A 22,723-nucleotide genomic window follows, 5' to 3' on the forward strand; every position below is an offset into this window, starting at 1 on the left:
GTGGAAAATATCAGACGTTTATTCCATGAATGATTGTGCTTAAAGGATTACTTAATAAAGGCTTTTGTGTTTGTTCTAGATTTTATCCTTCACCATACAGTATTGCTACAAACCGAATGATTACTCAAACTTCTATTACACCCTATATTGCGTCTCCTGTATCTGCCTACCAGGTTTGTACCTTAAGGATTCATCAAGAGTATGACAGCTTGCCAACCGTGAATCACTGCTATGTTTTTATGTATCTTAAAATTTTGAACACTTACAATGAAATTTTAAGTCAAACGTTAGGCAGCTCAGATACCCAATTTAGAATTAGCTGCTTTTGATTTGACAGAGTGATTTATTTTTGTGTTTAGGAGAATGTACAACAAAGGGAAATGGTTGTCAGTTTTTGAAATTATAGCATTTTAGAATTGGGACAAACTCAGATGCTTCCTTTACAACAGGCCCTGCCGCTGGACACCATGTGTCCCAGACATTGAAACTGGAAGAGAATTGCCGTTAGGTAAAATACAGAATAGATCTGCACTGTTCCTTTGTTAATTTGTCAGCAGAAACTAACAAAAGAGCAAGCAAATATGCTAATAAATGAAGATGTGTCTCTATCAGGTAACATGAAATGAGCAATGCAATGAGACTTGAGGCCAAAAAAGGAGAGGCGGCTTCCCATTTAGGTTATTTTTTGAAGAGGCTTTACCTTACACTTCCAACTTAGAACCAAGATCTCCTTCAGCACCTTGTGGTTATACTGATGTGGTTTTATTGGAGGGGTAGCTCCTGTTCTCCATGAATCCTGGTTGTACATGTATTTCTTCTCCCATTTTGGAGTGCCTCTCACAAGGTCACCACCTTGGCCCAGACAAGAACACCAACGGAGTCAGTTACAGACATAGGAATACACTTTTGTTAACTGTTGAGATCCTGTGTGACTAAACTTTTGTGTATTCTTGTCTTTAAAACAATTGAATTACATATTGTAACCCTGGATTTGGTGGTAGGGGTAATATCTAATACATGTGTAATTTCACATCTATAAGCCTCAGTTTCCTCATCTTTAAAATGGGGATAATAATAGTTTCTATCTCATAGGCTTATGATAACAACTAAAGGAGATTATCTGTGTAAAGAGCTCAACCCAGTACCTGGCCTATGATTAGCACTCAATAAATGTTAGCTATGATTATCATTATTGTCCTTTACACTTTACATCCAGGATTAACTGGCTGGTAAGAGTATATCCATTCTGCTTTTTTAAAATAATGGATTGGTCAACATAAGCAATATAGCAAAGGTGGTTCTGTCTAAAAGCATAAAAGTAGCTCTGAATAACAAAGAGAAGTGTTTAAATGCCCTAAAACTGAAGTTGTAAAGTAGCATTCACAGCCTCCCTCAGCTTCTAGGTTCTTTTCACTTCTTTCTCTGAGCCGTCACTCATTGTCTTTTATCTCTGGGTTGTTAAGTTTCTTCCGCTGCTACTTTGATCTGCTCATCTGCTCAGTGTAGCACTCACTCATTTAATCCCTCTCTAATGATTTTGAACTTAAGATTTGTTTCTTTTCTTGCCTATCTGAAATTCACTGAGATCTGCTGCAGTGCATTTTCCCTAATTAACAATTCCTGTATCTGATTTTAAAGGATAGTCTTCTTTCTTAACTATTTGAACTTTGCAACCTCTAATAGGGACAAGTAAGCATATTCTCAGGCAAATGAAAGATTGTGCATATTAATTTCAGTGTATGCACTGTAGACATTTACAGCTATGAATATCTTCTCACAACCTCCTTTTCTGTCTTTACTATAATGGCAATGACCATTTTGGCCACAAAATTATTTCATAGAGTAGAAGAAAATTAGGTGACCAGTGTTGTTAATAGATTTGATAGACCTAACTGGAAACAGCATTTCATTACAAAGGCCTGATTTCTTTTCCTGGACAATCTGTTTCCCTAAGATACGTGTGGAATTTCGTTCCAATTGCCTGGCCCTCAGTGGCATTACTTGTTAGATCCTCAACCCCATAAGTTCAGGGGCCCAATGGGGTCAGAAAATGGGATTTAAGTGATCTGTGATTCTCTAAAATGCAAAGTGTCACTGGTATGTATGCAGTCAGGTGCAGAGGGAAAGGTCTGTTTCCTTCATCAGGTTTTCAAAAGGATTCATGATTCAAAAGAGAATAAAGAATCAATAAAGAACATAGATTATTATTCCCATTTTATAGTTAGGGAAAATTGAGGAAAAGAAATTGACAGCAGCAGATTTGTTGCTTCAGAAAGAAAATTGGATTAGATGTCATGGCTCCCTAACCCCATGATGATATGAGCTATTAGATCATCAGGACCACAGAAATATACCACGGATGAGTGCATCTGGCCCAAATTGGGGTCTGCAGGGAGCTGCTCGCCTCCCCGTGATGTTTTCAGTGAAGGCCTGGCGCTCGTGTTGGAGCGGGCCTTTCTCCACTAAACCACTATATGCTTATATTAATACAATTGGATTTGAGAAATTGGCATCTGGAAGAAACCACCAATATCCCGATGGGGAAAGGCTGCAGTCCAGATAACTGAAATGCTAACGAGGCAGAAGCACTTAACTTTGGTCTGCCTTAGGTGGCAAAGGAAACCAGAGAAAACAAGTATCGGGGCTCTGCTGTCAAGGTAAATCACAACCCATTCTTCCCCCATGACTCTTCCCCGTGTCCTCTCTGTAGAACCTCTTAACAGTGGAGGATGAGATGCAGGAGGGTTTTGTTCTCAAGAATTAAGAGACAAGCTTATTCTGAAATCTAACCTCAGGAAAGCTTTGGGTATCAAGAAATGGGCCAATAGTCTTTTCTCTAGAGTGGCAGAAACTTCCCTGCTTTCTTCCATGCCACAGAATCTGACTCTCAGTCATTTCTCAGTCCAGAGGGTCTACTGTACAGATATCCTTTTAACTGTAGATGTCAGGATCTAGTTACTAAAGTTTAATTTTCTAAATATGAATTTCAGATTTTTATATTTCACACTAACTAGAAATTATTGACCACCAGACAAGATTTCTGAAATACAATGTCCTGGGAGTTGAATTTGATTACTCTTAAAATAAGCACATACTTTAAGGGTTAGTTTCTAGTAAGATGTGCTGGAATGAATTCTCATTCCTCTCTATTCCTCAAGCACCTATGTTCCTACCTTGATTGTAACACTTTTCACTGTTTCTTTGAGTTGTTTATTTGTTTATCTCCCTTGCTTAGATAGTAAATTTCTTGAGGGTGGGGCCCATGTCTTATTGCCTTTACGTCTTTGGTGCTTGATACTCAAATACTTTTTCAGTGGGCAGATGGAACTTGGTTTTAAATAATCATTTCATCCTATTCAGAGTGACCAGTTTGTCAAGAACTCTTAACTGCCTTAAGTTAAATCCTTTTAATCAGTTGATAGTATTGTTTCTTTATTTTCCTCCTGTAGATTTTAACATGATTAAAAGAGCTCTAGAGAAATAAGTAGCGCTCCTATGGAAATCAATGTCTCTTCCAAAATCCTTCCTTTTCCAGGTGCAAAGTCCTTCCTGGATGCAACCTCAACCATATATCCTACAGCACCCTGTAAGTTTCTCATCTTAATGGCTTTGTAGTTTTCAAGTAAGCTATGTATACGTTCAAAACCATTCTCTGGGTTTAAATCATTTGTGCAAAGGTGGTATAAGTATTTGGGAAATGTTAAATATGGGATATTGAGAATGTATAAGTTCATTATACATTTAATGTACATTTAACTCGTCTTAAATTGGTAGTTGACATTAAGTTAGATTTGCAATCCATGAGAATTTAAATATAGGAGATCATTCCACTGAATTTTTAAATTTTAAAGTTTTTAAATTGCTAAATTTTTAACCATACTTGTGATGAAATAGCTCTTAAAACAAATTGGTAGTTGACATTAAGTTAGATTTGCAATCCATGAGAATTTAAATATAGGAGATCATTCCACTGAATTTTTAAATTTTAAAGTTTTTAAATTGCTAAATTTTTAACCATACTTGTGATGAAATAGCTCTCTTTGTCTACATTCTGTTTAATGCAAATATAAAGTGTTCAAAATTGACCTAGAGTTTTTTCATCAGTGTTAACCTCTCCATGGAAATTTTAAATACTAAAGTAGTAATGCCCACTGAGGGTAAATAACAAATGTGATTTCTTTAGTGACACGGGCATGTACTGTACTTACATATATATTACATTTTTTAAATTGAATGAGTTACACTTCACCTTATTAGGTAGTATATGGAATGTATTTTTCAAAAATACATAAAATCCAGTTTGTTGAATTAGAACATGAGTTTAGAATGTTGAAAAATAAAGATAAAAAACAAAAATCACAAAAAAGACTAAGGATGCCTAATATAATCTGGATGCTCACCGCAAAGCAGCCACAAAGTGAGCCTAAGCTTTCTAATAACCAATGCAAAATGGGAATCTTAATAAGCAGTATAGCTCATAGTGCTTATAAAACAGATCCGTTGCATAGGAGAAAGCACATTGTTCTTGGCCTTAAAATGAGACAGGAATTTCTTTAGGACAACTTCTTTTTTTTTTTTTTTTTTTTTTTATTTCTCATGTGTTCCCCATCCTGAACCCTCCTCCCTCCTCCCTCCCGATACCATCCCTCTGGGTCGTCCCAGTGCACCAGCCCCAAGCATCCAGCATCGTGCATTGAACCTGGACTGGCATCTCGTTTCATACATGACATTTCACATGTTTCAATGCCATTCTCCCAAATCTTCCCACCCTCTCCCTCTCCCACAGAGTCCATAAGCCTGTTCTATACATCAGTGTCTCTTTTGCTGTCTCGTATACAGGGTTATCATTACCATCTTTCTAAATTCCATATATATGCGTTAGTATACTGTATTGGTGTTTTTCCTTCTGGCTTACTTCACTCTGTATAATAGGCTCCAGTTTCATCCACCTCATTAGAACTGATTCAAATGTATTCTTTTTAATGGCTGAGTAATACTCCATTGTGTATATGTACCACAGCTTTCTTATCCATTCATCTGCTGATGGACATCTAGGTTGCTTCCATGTCCTGGCTATTATAAACAGTGCTGCGATGAACATTGGGGTACACGTGTCTCTTTCCCTTCTGGTTTCCTCAGTGTGTATGCCCAGCAATGGGATTGCTGGATCATAAGGCAGTTCTATTTCCAGTTTTTTAAGGCATCTCCACACTGTTCTCCATAGTGGCTGTACTAGTTTGCATTCCCACCAACAGTGTAAGAGGGTTCCCTTTTCTCCACACCCTCTCCAGCATTTATTATTTGTAGACTTTTGGATGGCAGCCATTCTGACTGGTGTGAAATGGTATCTCATAGTGGTTTTGATTTGCATTTCTCTGATAATGAGTGATGTTGAGCATCTTTTCATGTGTTTGTTAGCCATCTGTATGTCTTCTTTGGAGAAATGTCTATTTAGATCTTTGGCCCATTTTTTGATTGGGTCATTTATTTTTCTGGAGTTGAGCTGTAGGAGTTGCTTGTATATTTTTGAGATTAGTTGTTTGTCGGTTGCTTCATTTGCTATTATTTTCTCCCATTCTGAAGGCTGTCTTTTCACCTTGCTAATAGTTTCCTTAGATGTGCAGAAGCTTTTAAGTTTAATTAGGTCCCATTTGTTTATTTTTGCTTTTATTTCCAATATTCTGGGAGGTGGGTCATAGAGGATCCTGCTGTGATGTATGTCAGAGAGTGTTTTGCCTATGTTCTCCTCTAGGAGTTTTATAGTTTCTGGTCTTACGTTGAGATCTTTAATCCATTTTGAGTTTATTTTTGTATATGGTGTTAGAAAGTGTTCTAGTTTCATTCTTTTACAAGTGGTTGACCAGATTTCCCAGCACCACTTGTTAAAGAGATTGTCTTTAATCCATTGTATATTCTTGCCTCCTTTGTCAAAGATAAGGTGTCCATATGTGCGTGGATTTATCTCTGGGCTTTCTATTTTGTTCCATTGATCTGTATTTCTGTCTTTGTGCCAGTAGCATACTGTCTTGATAACTGTGGCTTTGTAGTAGAGCCTGAAGTCAGGTAGGTTGATTCCTCCAGTTCCATTTTTCTTTCTCAAGATCGCTTTGGCTATTCGAGGTTTTTTGTATTTCCATACAAATTGTGAAATTATTTGTTCTAGCTCTGTGAAGAATACTGTTGGTAGCTTGATAGGGATTGCATTGAATCTATAAATTGCTTTGGGTAGTATACTCATTTTCACTATATTGTTTCTTCCAATCCATGAACATGGTATATTTCTCCATCTATTAGTGTCCTCTTTGATTTCTTTCACCAGTGTTTTATAGTTTTCTATATGTAGGTCTTTAGTTTCTTTAGGTAGATATATTCCTAAGTATTTTATTCTTTTCGTTGCAATGGTGAATGGAATTGTTTCCTTAATTTCTCTTTCTGTTTTCTCATTATTAGTGTATAGGAATGCAAGGGATTTCTGTGTGTTGATTTTATATCCTGCAACTTTACTATAATCATTGATTAGTTCTAGTAATTTTCTGGTGGAGTCTTTAGGGTTTTCTATGTAGAGGATCATGTCATCTGCAAATAGTGAGAGTTTTACTTCTTCTTTTCCAATTTGGATTCCTTTTATTTCTTTTTCTGCTCTGATTGCTGTGGCCAAAACTTCCAAAACTATGTTGAATAGTAATGGTGAAAGTGGGCACCCTTGTCTTGTTCCTGACTTTAGAGGAAATGCTTTCAATTTTTCACCATTGAGGATAATGTTTGCTGTGGGTTTGTCATATATAGCTTTTATTATGTTGAGGTATGTTCCTTCTATTCCTGCTTTCTGGAGAGTTTTTATCATAAATGGGTGTTGAATAGGACAGCTTCTGAAAGAGGACACTACACAGTGTTAGACCAGGCATGTGAAACAGCAGAACAGGGACATGTTCTGAACAGGAAGTTGCTGAGATGACTTTGAAGAAGGAGAAAAAGCATGTTTAGTTGATAACACAGGAGAGGAGCTCTCTGATGATGTATCTATATGTGTTATATTGTCTGTATAAACATGCACACATGTGTTTCTACACACCCACACATATATCTACCCACATCCACCCACTAAGCCACACAAACGCTCATGGCAGTCTACACCCCAGGTACTCTGTGCTGTCCTATTCAGGAATGCTAGAAATCGGCTCATTTTTCATTTGGGGGCTTTCTAGGACAATAACTCCTACAGATGAATGAGGAAGAGCAGCAAGAAACTCCTGAATTTTATAGACTTCTGAGTCATTTACATGTTACCACTCACTTTTGAATGATGCACATTAAAAAATTTTAAATGGAAAAAAATCTTATGAAATGTATTAATAACAAGTGATCTCTGACATGGGCTTCCCTGGTAGCTCAGCTGGTAAAGAATTGGCCTACAATGCAGGAGATTCTGGTTTGATTCCTTGGTTGGGAGGATCCGCTGGAGAAGGGATAGGCTACCCACTCCAGTATTCTTGGGCTTCCCATGTGGCTCAGCTGGTAAAGAATCTGCCTGCAATGCGGGAGACCTGGGTTCGATCCCTGGGTTGGGAAGATCTGGAGAAGGGAAAGGCTACCCACTCGTTTTCTGGCCTGGAGAGTTCCATGGACTGTAGTCCTTGGGGTCACAAAGAGTCGGACACGACTGAACGACTTTCACACAACTACTATCTCTGACATGAATCTTCATCCTTTGGTAATCTTCTCCTGGAGGGAGGAGGGCTTACCTATTAGAGACAGGTAGCACATCTCTTAGTTGAACACCATTGAGACTGCTGTAGTGTGTGCTGAGACAGCAGTAGTGTGTGCAGAAGGACCCGCCTGAGAAGTCGTTCCTTTTCTGCACCCAGATTTAGACTGCCTGAGACTAGCACTAAAGTTCCTGCACATCAGCTTTTACCCTCAATTGTGTATCTAACTATCAATAAATAACTGTTTTTAAGGGATAATGAGTCAGTCGCAGTGATACCAAAAACCTAACATTAATAATTGTATGATGTATCAGAGTAATTGCATCCTCAGGTAATTGGATGATTGCACAAGTGAGAGGAATGCGATAATCTGTAAGAATATTACAATAGGATAAATTAGAGAAGATGCAAAAATCCAGAAATAGAACTAATTGAATATCATATACAATTAGGGTGCCATTAAGTAATCATTAAAAATGATAATGAGAGCAAGGCAGTAAGTTAGGTAAATATTAATAATGGAATGTTAAGTTAAAAAGCAAAACCCAGAATATGAAGTAGTTTCGTATTTTATATGAACCTGGTTGCAACTCTGTAAAAATATGTGGAAACCAGAATCCATGCAGTGCTACCCAGACACTGCTAACAGCCATGTATTAGAGACAGGCTGGGTTATATGAGTGATTTTTTTTCACCCCTCCTCTGTGTTTTTAACTATATTTAATTTAATTTAATTAATTTATTTATTTTTAATTGGAAGGTAATTGCTTTACAGCTATGTTTAATTTTGTTTTTGAAGACCAGAATTTTTTCCAATGAAGTCAAAGATTCTGAAATTAGATTATTAATTATATCTGAATCTGCTTCCCTCCCCTGGCACCAAATTACAGTTGCAAGTTCTGAGAAACACTGAGTGAATGAAGACTGTGATCTTGACCCTAAAAGCCTGACCTTGAATCAAATGACTTATTTTTTTTAACATTTTTAAATAAGATGCTGTATTTATAATATGCAGTATAGTATATTGTGTTGTGACTGCATAAAACATCAACTGTCATTTACTTTAAAAATGAATTAAGTATTTTGTAACCCTGCCAGCCCAAGGTAGTTTGTGTTTCCTGTCACAGCACATAGTCCCGTGAACTAGCTTGCTTTACAGTTAAGTGAAGAGGAAGGGAGAGGTATTTAATAGAGAGGGATTTCTATGAAGTGAGTGCTCTTTAGAAAAGTCTCAGGGAGACTTACCTGGTGGTCCAGTGGCTGAGACTCCATGCTCCCAGTGCAGGGGACCTGGGTTTGACCCCTGGTCAGAGAGCTAGGTCTCACAGCTGAACAAAGATTTTACAAGTCTTAGCACAATCTAGACGATTTTTAAGAAATCGCAGATGACACAGTTTACAAGTTTGAAGGGAGGTTATTTTTGCTTCATGTTCTGCAGCAGGCTAAGCCATTTCCTATGGAAAAGGTGGTTCCAGAATTCCGCTCCTCCCTCAGTGTGTCTCACTTGCTCTGTCTGACTCCCCAGGGTGCTGTGTTAACTCCCTCCATGGAGCACACCATGTCACTACAGCCTGCGTCTATGATCAGCCCTCTGGCCCAGCAAATGAGTCATCTGTCACTTGGCAGCACCGGAACAGTAGGTGGCAAATTAATATCATGTGTCTTAGCTTACAGAGGAGGCTAAATTCGTGCAGCCCGGTTTTCCTTATCAGTTATAGGCTCTATAATGTCAGAGATTATATCTGATCCCCTCTCACCTCCCACATTGCCTTCCACATAGTAAATACTCAGAGATTTCTTGATTAATTGATGAGCTAAAAGTCTGTCCTCTGACTGGCTGTCTCTCCTGTATCAGAATATAGCATCCAAACAAGACCACTTGTAGCCCTAATAACTGGTATCATTCATTCACACTGGCAGACCTGGTCTCATAAAGCCAAAGATGAAGGTGATACATGGTAATAAAGGCAGGGGATTTTTCCCCACTTACTTCCAATTGTATGGTTTTTAGGGGCACTGAATCACAATCGTAGTATTGACTTTTTCCCCAAGTCCAGGGTTGCATTTGGGTATGGAGTTGAGCTGATATCAGACTAATTTCCAGGTTTGATATGTGTAGCATTTAGATGGTAAGATGACCAAAGGCTTTTAATTGAGACCATATCTGTGGTGACTTAATAGAACAAAGGGTAGTATTTTCTTTGCTTACGTTCACAGCAAACAGCAGCAGCTCATCAAGGCTAAACCAGGGCCACATACATCGAATGAGAAATTTCTCCTGCCTTTGGAGAAGGATAATTTTCAGCATCAGGAAAGCAAGGGTCCATTTTCCATTTTTTTCCCATTTTTCAGTGACCTGCTGAAGATCTAAGGCATTTACTTCTTGGGTCTCCACTTATGGGAACAATTCTAATTCAGGCAGCTGCTGGAAATGAATGAGGTTTTTTGAGGGAGAAATTTTTCTAGATTAAAATAGCACATTAGTGATATTGAATTATTGAGGATGAGAAACTGTAATGATCTGCACCCATGGCTTGTCATTGGCCACCCTGACCGTATTCTTCTTTTCAGTACATGCCTGCCACGTCAGCTATGCAAGGGGCCTACTTGCCACAGTACACACACGTGCAGACGGCGGCAGTTCCTGTGGAGGTTGGTACACACCATCCAGTGGCCATCATGGCAATGAGTAGTTTCAAAAGTGGGTAAATCAGAACTCAAGGAAGAATCAAATCAAAAGTGAAACATGTACATAAAGAACTGAGTTTAGAGGGAGTGTATGCTTAGAGTTGTTTTCAACTATGAAATATAATTCTCTGCATACAGCTTAACATAGCAATATCCAAGCCACACCCCCAGGGCTCCCTGAAATATTTTAATATTTTCTAAGCTTGTAGCACATTTCATTACCCCCTCAAGTCTCTATCCTGTCTCCTATAAAATGATACTTCCAGGCAAATTAAGGTAAAGCTGGAGATTGCGGTCCTGGTACCAAAGATTATATCAATAATAATCATTATAAAAATCTGTTATAATTAAATACTTGGAAAAAATATTTCAGAATTTAACAGGGATAAAAAATCATACCTGTTTTTGTAGAAGACTTAATAGAGCTAAATAACTCTTAGTTCTTGTTACGGAAGAGACTAGTATGATATTAATATGGAAGAAATCTGACATTTGAATTCAAGTTGGGCAGAAAACAGTGTTTTCCTGCAAAATATCCTTGAAATTCTAAGCAAATTTATCTACCCAGTCGATCCCATCAGCTAGTTACATCCCATAGGTTCCAATTCCAAAAACAGCCCTAGGATTGTGACTGAATTACAGGGGAGGTAGGGTTTTTTGTTTTGTTTTGTTTTATTTGCCTCTAAATGATTTAAATTTGTGCAGTTATTGGCAACCACAGTTACTGGAACCCACAATCCGTATCTGCAGTGCTGAAACAAACAAATCTTAAGAATTTTCTTTGTAACTACTTCAGCAAAAACCTGACCTGTGGCAGAAGCCCAGCTGAACTGACACAAGACGAGGTCTTTGCCCCATTAACACTGTATCTTCATACTTTTCAGCACAGACCTGTTAATGTGTTTGATCATAAGGTACAGTCTGAGACCCCACTGAGTATCATCGGTGATACACAGCATATGCATAGTATATTTCAGATTGTAAAATCTGAAATTACTGAGGTCCAAGTCATATCTGCCCCAAAGGATGAGAAATTTGTTTAATGAATTGTAGTTTGATGTGAAGAGATGACAACTACAAGTTGGAAGAGGTTCTTTGGGTCTATCAGACATTTAAACTCCTTAGGGAAGTAATTAACCTTGAAGGCTCTATATGACATTAAGAAAATCACTTGTAAGCAGTGCTTGTCTTTACGATGTGGGACTCAGTCCAATCTGGGTAGTAGAGTTTGGATTTCATTGCTCACATGTCTCATCTGTTCTGCTTTGTTGTAGGAGGCGAGTGGTCAGCAGCAGGTGACTGTGGAGACGTCTAATGACCATTCTCCATATACCTTTCAACCCAATAAGTAACTGTGAGGTATGAGGGAACCATCTCTATCACTGTAGGGCTCAAGTCAAGGAAAGGCTGTGATGATTTTCTCAGAATGGTACTTAGAACAACTCAGGTCTGGTCACGCTGCTTCAATCATGGCAAGGGAATCCAGTGTTGCTGAAATCTTAAAATCAGGGATTTTGTGGTCTTGTAAATTAAGTATTCTGTCCAAAAAGAACACAGTGCCTTATATTGACATCAAATGTATGTTTGCTGTCTCTCCCTCCCTATCTGCCTCCAGAATCAGTAACATAATCAGAGAATACCAGGTACCAAATTTGTCCTACATTTTTATATATATAGATAGATAGATATGTGTGTGTGAGAGAGTATATACCTATATATATATATATATATATATCCTATATTTATATTATTTTAATGCTCACAGACTGAAGGAAAAACAGTGTGAGATTTTGCTTAGTCTAGCATTACAAGACTAGCAGTATCTTGACAGAATCAAATGTGAGCATCCTTAGATTGATAGATTGCTTTCCTTACTCTCACTTGAACCACGTATCTCAAAACTTGCACTCTGCCATGCAGGTTACATTGAACAACTGTGTGGAACATAGAACACTTGGGTTTCTAGATTGCCCTGGTGAAGTATGTTGCAGGTCTGAGATTTGAAAGGTGGACTCGGGACATAGAAAGCGACCCTCAGTTCCAGAACTTGCATTTACTGACCTACCACCAGTGATGAGCAGATCCTTTCTCAAACATATATGTCTTTAAAGCAAGAAAGAAATGACAAAGCTCTGTGGTCTGTTACACCAACAGTTACAAGAGCATTTGTTTTTCTATATTTTTCTCTTCCAGATGTACAGAAGGGTGTTCTTACATGAAGAAGGTTGTGAAGGCTGAACAATCATGGATTTTTCTGATCAATTGTGCTTTAGGAAATTATTGACAGTTTTGCACAGGTTCTTGAAAACGTTATTTATAATGAAATCAACTAAAACTATTTTTGCTATAAGTTCTATAAGGTGCATAAAACCCTTAAATTCATCTAGTAGCTGTTCCCCTGAACAGGTTTATTTTAGTAAAAAACAAAAAACAAAAAAATAAGCAAAAAAAAAAAAAAAAAAGATTTTTATCAAATGTTATGATGCAAAAAAAAGAAAAAAAAAAGAAAAAAGGGAAAAAAAAAAAGAAAACTTCAATTCTCTGGGTGTGCACAAAGACCATGAAGACTTACTCAAGTGCATGACCGGATTCTTGTGGTTTTGTTCATCTTGTGTTTCGTTGTGTTTTTCCCGCTGTATGAAATGGGCTTTCTGACGTTTAAATAGTCCGACTTCACCCCTGGTGTTCTGTGCTTGCAGTGAGAGTGTGACCGCCAGTGTCTCTCTTAGCTTTTTCCGTTTTCCTTTCCACGTCGTGTGAAGTGTCTTATCCTTTTCTATGAATTCCAATTTGCCTTAACTCTTTTGATGCTGTAGCTGTTTCAGTAAAAGTTAGTTCAAACTAATGATGTAGAATGCTTTGACCAAATGGGCTGGTCTATTATGCCTTGTAAAACAGCAGCATAGGGCTTTTAAAAGGTAGTCAATAAAAGTTGCTGAAATTTTGGCTTTTTTAAATATGTAGTAGGTGTTTTTAATGATTTTTCACATAATGTGTAAGGTAGTGAAATGCAAGAAGGGAAAACTGTTTTGTGTGAAACACATTTTCTGACTGGGGAACTTTTAATAGGGTGAATTGTTTGTAAGGCTGTACGCCAACAGTTTCCTCTGATAGTTTGACTGATTTAGGATATCTGCTGTATGATGCAATGTAAAGTCTTTTTTGCCTTTTTTCAGGAAAAAAAAAAAAACTAACTTGATGTTCTAGATTTAGTGTAGGTAGCGTTGGGGCAGGGGGTGGGGGGTGGGGGAGGGGAGTCACCGAATGTTTTGTCCTTCCTTTATACTAATGATAGTGCTTTAGAATGAGAATGACGCCTGAGATCTGGCAAACCGAGAAAAAAAAATGTTGCTATTGCAACTAAATGGCAAAAGCTAAAAGTAAGGATTTATCTTCAAACATAAAGCTGAGATATGAATAGAAGCAAAATGATTGGCTACTAGCTCTCTCTATTATGTAAATTTGAGAAATAAAAATTACTTGGCACTTTTAAAGGTAACTTCACCAAAGACCGAAGAGCCAGTAACCAGTAGCTCCAACTAGTCTCAGCATCACATCTTCTGTGCTCTTTATTTTTGCCGGACCAGTTTGCGGTTAGGAGAATGTGCCTTTTTTGTACCTTTGCATTTAGGTTTTCTAATTTTAATTGATGTATGGACACACACACAAAAAAGCATGAAGGAGGATTTGGATCCAAGCAGTGCCACACTTTACATCATCACTACAAGTGTTCAGTGTAAAGAAAACCCAATTTTGAAACTATGAAATTCCTGATTCATAAATACACAGTTATTTCTACTTTAGTACCTAGAAGATAATTCACTGTTATTAAAGCTCTTTTATTAAGACAATTGCATATGTTTGAAAAGCAATGGTAAATTAAGTTGTCTTCCAAAACTGTGTACTTGTCTGGTCAACTGTGTGTGATCAGTTATCTACCTCAGAGTCTATTTTCTTTTGTGCTGGGACAGGTTGCTGGCCCTCCCTGTTTCCACAGACCAAATCCTTCCTAGCTCAGGAGCTAGGCCTAAGCAGTTATTTCTTTCGAGTATTTTTTAGTTCTTAAAATTTATGCTTGTATTTGATTATAGATGTCAGTGACATTTCATAGTTTCAAAAGTCCTTGCTGCTCTGAGAAGTGTAGATTCTAGTGAAAATTACATAGTCATAAGAGAAATGTGTTTTTGTTTTTGTTTTTGTTTCCTTTTTTTAAAGTTGTGGTATTATTGGTTCTATGCTCCCTGGAATATTACTGCTTTGTGAAAGTCCAGACCGAACGCAGCGCCCTCTTTGTACCTAGTACGTTATAAACCTGGGTCTCTCACTACTTGATATTTTTGCATTAGTTAAGACAGAAATTTGATAGCTCAGTTAGAGAGGAGGGAAAATCTGCTGCTAGAAATGTCTGAACTAAGTGCCATACTCGTCTGGGTAAGATTTGGGAAACATAACCTCTGTACATAAAAAAAGAAAAAAAAAATCAGTTAAACATCACATAGTAGACAGCCATTAAATTATAAAAAAATTAATTTATGAAGAAAGACCTTTTGTACAGATTGAAAAAAAAAAGATTTTCATAGAGATATCTATATGATCAAGAGAGTTAATTTTTTATTTTTGTTTTACTAGTGCCACAAACTTGCCAGTGGTAACTTATTTGTCCGGTTCAAGATAACTCTGTAGTTTTCTTTCCTAGGACTTGTTGTTAAACGCCAAAAGACATTTTTGAACTGTACATTTGATCAGATTGTTAGCTTTTTTCTGTTTTATTTCTTTTGAAAACCTTTGAATAAAAAACATCTGAAATTTTATTTTTTCCTGTCAGTTTCTTTTTAGGTTAAATGTGTATCAGAATTTCATTTCATTTCTGATCTCTTCCTTCAGTTCAGTGAATTGGTTGGAAATTGAGTTGCAAATTATTTTAGATTCAGTATGTATTCAAAATACATTTCCTTTGAAAGAATTGGAAAAACCATCCCACCGTCTCATTTTTGGCTATTTCAGTTCATGGACGCAAGGACAACCATTAGCTCACCACGTTTCCTCTCGGCAAATTCCACCTTTGGTCTGTCCTTAAAGGTCAAAGAACCATATCCCTCTCCTCCCTCCTTCCTTCCTGCTACCTTTTGACGGTGGTACTGTCATTGCCCAGCAAGGGAGACAGAATAAAAACTGTCACTGTCTCATAAGCAGGTTCACAGGTAAGGGTTTCAAGATGGTCTCACCCCTGCCTTGATGACTTGGGCCTCCGTTCGTGACCTCATTTGGCTGTGCCCAGTAGGAGGCTCTGGTGCAACATTCATGGAGGAAAGACACAACACTCTTTCCCACACTGACATGCTTTATGAGAGACTCTTAGTATAAGAACTTGACTTTTACCCAAGGTAAATGAAATATTTTAGTGTAGTTATAAAGGTTTCTTTTTCTGCTGCCCAGTGACTCTGTCCTGTTGAAAGGAATGGGCAAGAAAAATATCCGTAGCCTCCCATTTCTGTCTGCCTCCCATGCAATGTGATATGTGAATTAAATACAAGAGGTTTAGAGCACTTGACTTGCCAGAGCCGAGAAAGCCCCAGTACTCTCTGGCTCCTTGAGTAAAGGAAGCCAAGTTCTCTGATGATAACCAGTGCATCAGAGCGTAAGATGTCGGGGCAGGAGCAAAGTGTGGCCTCGTTGAGATGAAGGCAAGCTGCCAAGAATGTAAGCAGCGTAATCTCATGTTCTGTCGCATCCTTGGGGTCCCCATGCTCCTTCATAGGACCACCGACCAGAGGCAGGAAAAAAGTACTACTGGGCTCCTTAGGTTTTGTTAACCTCATTTTTGTTCTTTTAAGATGGCTCATGTCACTGGAGTCCTGGGACACCCAGGGGCTGTCATTCATACAGAAACTGATAAATGCCTTTTCAGAGCACCTTTTCTATCTGAGCAACAGGGCTGAGCAAGCCAGATTGCTGATGAATAAAAAAGGAGCTATCGCTCACACATAGAGAGAGGACCTGCAGCACCCCTGGGGATTCACCCCAGGTTCCTGGGGTCATCATCAGGGGCCAGGGTCCGAGCAGCGGGGTGGAATTCTTGCCTTGGAAGGCAGGGAGGAAGCTGGCACCGGCTCCCTGGTGTGCATCCTTCCCTCTCTGTGGGCCAAAATGAGAGAGCAGTGGTGGATGGAAGCCCCGTTTTCTCCCATGCCTTTCAAGGGCAGTGGGGCAGGCTATATCCCCTGGAGCCTGCATTCTGCCTCTTCTCAAATTTCATAAATGCTGCTTAAAAAGTCACACGGAAAGGCCATGCCTCCCAGCCTGAGCAGGGGCTGAAAAATGTTCAAATGAGACCACAATAGCCTCATTCCACTGAAATAGCCAAAAAGGAGAAGATCCAGGGCCTTTGGATAAAGATCACAGACTAGTCACCACCACCCTCCTCCCACAATGCACGAAAAGCTTCAGAAGATGACAAGTAGGTGAAGAAGGAAAACTCAGAGCCAGAGTTAAAGAAAAGCCGAGCAGTTTCTTCCCCTTGAATAGCAATGTGATGAGATAAGCAAGGGAGTAGGGGGACACCGGCGCCCACGCTGGGCAGGCTGCAGGGCAATGCCCAGGGGGTCCAGCACACAGCTAGGGGGTGGTGCTGTGCGCCCATCCTTCGTGTGGGTGATCCTGGCCAGGCGATGGAATTTGAGTCCTGTGGAATGGCTCCAGATTGTCTCCCATCTTGATGCTCTGGATCTTAACAGGACCTGGGAGTGTTCCCACTGAAGCCACTAGAGGGAGGACTTTGTCTCTCTTTATCTGCGTATGTGAGATCCTAAGGCGGGAGGCCCTGGCATCGGAGAGGGCGCTGCTGGTGGAAATTGAGGTGTGCACACCGCTGGGGATTACAGGGTTCTTGAACTGGGAGTTAATGGTAAGAAGTGTTGCCCAATGCTGGCAGCTCCCTTCTGAGAGCATTGTTGCTGAGACTGGCAAGTAAACTTATGTGACTTTTAAGATTCAAGGAAGCTGGAGTCAGGGAGGGAGCCAAAAACCTTGCCAGACCTTATGACTCCAAGTGCAAGAAAGTGCTGGCAGGTCTGTGGGCTGCTCAGAATTGAAAACAGGTGGCTTTGGATTAAATACAAGCTCTAATGCTATTGCTCCATTTTATTATTATTATTGTGTTTTGAGATTTGATCTAGGTTATTCCACTGCTCATTTACACAAAATACATAAAGGAGACTACAGGTGTCTCCTACCCTCTAGGATTCCTGAAGTCACTTCTGCTTGAATACTTACAGGTACGGGGCACTTCCCACCTTTCTTGGCTTCCTGTATCTTTTTGGACCAGCTCTCAAACTTGCTTAAAAAGTCAAGTTTGCATCTGTTAATTTCTACCTATCAATCAGCCTTAGTTCTGCCAACTGAGATGCCACAGAGTTAAGTCCGTCATTCCCATTTCTGAAAAAACAGAAGCATAGTGACAGAGGGTGTGTCAGTGATTGCCAGAGTTAGTGGACACAGGAGGCTGTGACCACGAAGGGATAGCACAGGAGAGTTTGGGGGAGGAAGAACCTATTTTTGTCCTGATGGTGGTGGTTACCCAAATCTATGTGTGTGCTAAAATTCATAGTGCTGTACACCCAAAAAAGTCTATTTTAATGTATGGCATTTGCTTTAAAAATCTTCTTAAAAAATGAGACAAGTCAGTCATCCCTCAAATATGGACAACTCTGGCTCCACAGATCTCTGGGTTAAACACTCCTTGCAGCTTTAACTGTCCCTCATTAGCTCTGGCTCCACACTCCACACCGGCAGCTCACCCTCCAGATGGACCACAGTGACTCGGGATACAATCCAGAACCCCAGGAAAACCCTGTCCCTCTGTTGCAGATGAAATCATTTCCTTCTTGACATCTCATTTCTTAAAGCTTACAGCCAATTAAAAACCCTGTGGGTATTGTTTTGTTTTTGTCACGACGATTGATTCTAATAAAGACATGCTATAGTCATTTTTAAATGAAAACATTTTCACGGCATGAAATGCAGAATATAAAGAGCATCCCTGGGGGTGCAGTGAATAAAAATCCACCTGCCAATGCAGGGGACACAGGTTCAATCCCTGGTCCAGGAAGATTCCATTCCAGGAAGATTCCACATGCCTGTGGAGCAACTAAGCCCATGAATCACAACTACTGAGCCTGTGCGCTACATACGTAAGCCCACACACCCTAGAGCCGATGCTCTGCAACAAGAGAAGCCACCATAATGAGAAGCCCACGCCCTCCAACGAAGAGTAGTCCCTGCTCGCTGTGACTAGAGATAGCCAGCAAGAAAGCAATGAAGAGCCAACACAGTCAAAAATAATACTTTTTTAAAAGGTTTTTTTTTAAAAAGAATATAAGGTAAATAGAATTCAGGCATAGAACTGTAGATACAGTATGATCTTAATTTTGAAGCAGTATTTACAAAAGATGAAGGTACTTCCAAGTACTTACATATGGATGAAAAAATAAGGGAAAGTTTGTATTTTCTCATACTTTTCCAAATTATTCTAGTTGTCTACAATAAAAACATTCTATAATCAGGGGGAAAAGTTTCAAAAGAATCTTGTCAGGTTATCCTGAAATTATGCAAATAGCTATGTTCATTATATTGCAATTCAGTGCATTTGATTAATTTCTTGCATTAAAAAGTACTGCACCAGACATCAGAAGACACAAAGATGACACGATGTTGTCCCAGTCCCCAAGGGACATTCCTGTAGAGAGACGGTACGTAAGTGACACTGTTTCAAGGAGGAGTAACCAAAGTGTGATCTAAATAAAGAGCTTTGGGAGTTCTGTGAGTACATAAATGTGCTCTCCTGAGATTCTTGTCATTTTCACATCACCAACCAGTTAGTTCCTTTTTCACTGATAAGAATTTACTCCAAAGCAGCCATTTCCTCCCTAGTTCCTCTGCCTTCTGACAGATGAAATTGTCAGGCAGACAAACGAAGTCTGTTGTAGCTCTGGCCTTGCAGAGTGAGACTGGGAGCAGATGTCCGAAGAGTGGACTTTTCGTCACTCCTGCTCTGAAAGTCTTGGGATGTGTAACAAGAAAGTATCATCTTGTTTTGGTTTGTGGTAAACAATGAAGTGTAATATATTTCCTAATAGTGTCTTCTTTTACCCGCCTTGGTCAAGTATTCTGCACACACAAGATTGTGGATTTGCAATCATCTGTATAGCCATCTCTCCCATGTCCATTGTTGTCTTGAGAACTCATATTTTTTACTTTGTTCACGGATATCTAGCCAGCAGTCTCATCATATCCACTTTGTTACACGTTGCTTTGACATATGCAGAATAATTATGTGTATTATTCCTAGCCTCCTTGCCTAAGAAATAACCAAAGGAACTTCTCTTCTTGCTATATGCATGATTTTCATCCTAATGTTTAACTCAGTTTTATAGAGAAGATTTTGTTTCTCTCAACTTTCACTCTCCCAGTGATTCTTCTGTCTGTCTCTGTTTGCTTTACCAACCTTTATTTTTACAAAGGTTTGAAACAACTTACCAGAAACACAACAAAACAAATGTAAAAATCAGAGCTTGGGACGTTAACTATGAAGAGAAAAGGAGAGCATAGGATGTAGCTCTGCAAGCCAAAAGGCCTCTGTCATCCCTATAGTTGAAAGTCAATGGTTTTGAGTTTCCTGGCAGCCAGAGTGAAAAGGAAGAAAGGTATACACATCTAGTCAAAGAGTACAAGACTACCAGATCCTCTGCGAAAAGGTATTTACTAGATTTAGAAGGGATGCCTGGAGGAAGCACTGGGCAGAGTCTTCCGCTGCCTTTCTGTGCCAACACAATCCCACTTTCCCAAGGTGGTTTCAGGTAGGGCCCCTCAGTGAAAGCCAAGGCCACCTCCCAAAGCACCAGTCCATGAAAGGGACTGGAAGGCTATAGACTCGTAGTGAATGTTCTCAACTGGGTCTCTTCTCAAATGTGCTTATGCAGTATACTTCACCGCTCTCACCAAGCCAATTGCTCTGCTTCCTTAAGACACATCTCTGCTTTGCAACAGCACAAATGTTCCAAGTGCTCCTTTCTCTTCCACATTGAGCCCCTCAATGGAAAAAAAGGTGCCAGCCCCAAGTCATCCTGCCTCTTACTGAGCACTCCCTGTGATGCCTGAGGCCCTATGCCCATTTCTTCCTTGTTTCTTCCTTCAATCAGAAGCAGCACCCTCCACCCCACCCACCCAGTGGGTAGTGGCTGGGTGGGCTGGTTTGGGCAGGCATTCACTGCTCCTTGGTGGCAAAACCTGAGAGCTGGGAAGCAGGATCATGGCACGTTCCATTACCTAATACTGAAACTTTCCAAAGATTCAAAATAATACTGCTTCTCTAGTTTTTCATCAAAGGACCCTTGAGAGCTGAGGAGGGAGCATAGGGACCTCCGAGGACATCGAAGTACAGCCTTGTGTGGCCCACCATGAACACAAAATCTCTCATGTTTTCTCAGTGGGAATCTTGTGTTTACCTTATAACATCTGTCTCTTTTTCCCCAAAGTGGTGGTGCCATTGAATTTGTTTCTTAATTTAAAAAAAAATTTTTTTGAAACATAAAAATTGTAAGTATAGTACCAAAAAGCTTTTATCTTGACATGTTCAAAAGCAGATCATCAGGGCTTCTCTGGTGGCTCAGTGGTAAAGAATCCCCCTGCCGATGCAGGAGACACAGGTTTGATCCCTGACCCGGGAAGATCCCACATGCTGCAGAGCAACTATGCCTATGTGCCTACTGAGCCCATGTGCCCTAGAGCAGCCATGCTCTGCAACAAGAGAAGCCAGCATACCACAACTAGAGTGTAACCCCTGTTTGTTGCAACTAGAGAAAGCTCACACAAAGCAGCAAAGACCTAGTACAGCCAAAAATAAATAAACATTATTTTTTTAAAAAAGCAAATTATCAACCCAATGCTCCATGACCCTCTACACACAAGGATATTCTCCTGCGTGATCACAATACAACCATCAAAATAAGGAAAGTCTTGCTGATACATCACTAAGTATTCCAGTAATGCCTTTGTAGTACAAAGATCCAGTTTGAAATTATGCATTGACTTTAGTCATCTGTGTTCCTTTAGTTTCCTTCAGTCTGAAATATCTCCTCAGTCTTTAGTTGACTTCTGTGATTTGGCCCCAATTGAAGATCCCAGGCAGGTTATTTTGCAGAGTGTCCTCAGATTGGTTTGTTTGACCGTTCTGTGTGGTTCTCCCCCTTCGGCAGGAATATCACCAAAATGGAGCTGTGTTCTCCTCACTGCATCCCTCTGGGAGGTGTGTGATTTCAATTTGTCTCATTATTGATGATGTTCCCTTTGGTCATTTAGTTCAAGTGGTGTCTCCCAGGTGTCTCCCCTGTAAAGTTACTACTTCCCACTTTGCAATTAATAATTAGTTTGTGGGGAGATATTTTGAAACATATCAATATGCTAAACTTCCTCAAACTTGAATTTATTCATTGATTTATTTCTCTAAGTATGGACTCAGGGTTTTCTTCTTGTTCAATGAGTTCTAATCCATTACAATCATCACTCGTTTTGATGCTCAAATTGTCCCTAACGTGGCAAGTGGAAACTCTTAACTCCTGCAAGCCAGCTTATGTGTTTTTAAAGATGGGTCCCCATGATTCTTCAGGCCTTTTCTTGCTTGCTGGCTCCAACAGATGTGCCAAGTTCACCTTGAACTCTCCCTGTTCCAGTCCTGGATTCAGCCATTTCTCCAAGGACTCCTGGTTCCTTTTAGCAGAGAATGGTGTTTGAAAGGTAAGATTTGGGTACTAGATAATCTCTTTGCTACTGATATGTCAGTGTCCTCCAGCTCCATCAGTGAATAGGGTTAAAGAGTGTGTGTGTGTGTGTGTGTGTGTGTAGGTGTGCAACACACATTTACATCTGCATTTACTCCATGATCTCTACATATTGAAAAACATACGTTTGTACATCCAGATCTCCAAGTCTAATCGAACATGACAGAGTTCATTTTTTCTTATTTGCAAGTCTCTTTTCTGACATCAAAGAACCTGGCTTCTACCTCCTTGATACACATACTCATCTGATCAGATCCCCAGTGTGTGACCAGCCTCCCATCTCTGACACCCTCTCGGCCAGACAGGTGCCTCAGCCTTGCCCTCCTGCTCAGGCTGGGAGTCAGCGGTGGGAAGGAAGTTGGTTCTACTCTGCACAGAGGGAGACAGAACCAACATCAGGGGGACAGGAATGGTCATTCTGCCATAGAGGGTGAGTGCTCTCCAGGGGAAGGGGGCCTCTGTGATGCCCTAAATTTGCCCCAGTGGCATCTGCTT

General features: G+C 39.7%; 1 protein-coding gene across 7 annotated transcripts in view; it reads left to right on the plus strand.

Moving 5' to 3' along the window:
* The window catches only part of RBMS1 (RNA binding motif single stranded interacting protein 1), a 220,220-nt gene extending 205,015 nt beyond the window's left edge, over positions 1-15,205 (plus strand). For 5 of the 7 annotated variants that reach the window (XM_027559581.1, XM_027559558.1, XM_027559537.1 and 2 more), the window contains exons 9-15: positions 80-173; positions 2,610-2,657; positions 3,536-3,586; positions 9,232-9,342; positions 10,278-10,358; positions 11,669-11,753; positions 12,588-15,205. In XM_027559581.1, coding sequence (XP_027415382.1) covers positions 80-173; positions 2,610-2,657; positions 3,536-3,586; positions 9,232-9,342; positions 10,278-10,358; positions 11,669-11,746 — 463 coding nt within the window. In that variant the 3' untranslated portion in view covers positions 11,747-11,753; positions 12,588-15,205. The remainder of the gene's footprint in view (positions 1-79; positions 174-2,609; positions 2,658-3,535; positions 3,587-9,231; positions 9,343-10,277; positions 10,359-11,668; positions 11,754-12,587) is intronic. The other 2 variants (XM_027559573.1, XM_027559567.1) reach the window with 1 other exon arrangement.
* The last annotated feature ends 7,518 nt before the right edge of the window (positions 15,206-22,723 follow it).

This window comes from Bos indicus x Bos taurus, chromosome 2 (genome assembly GCF_003369695.1).
Source record: "Bos indicus x Bos taurus breed Angus x Brahman F1 hybrid chromosome 2, Bos_hybrid_MaternalHap_v2.0, whole genome shotgun sequence".
NCBI lineage: Eukaryota > Metazoa > Chordata > Mammalia > Artiodactyla > Bovidae > Bos > Bos indicus x Bos taurus.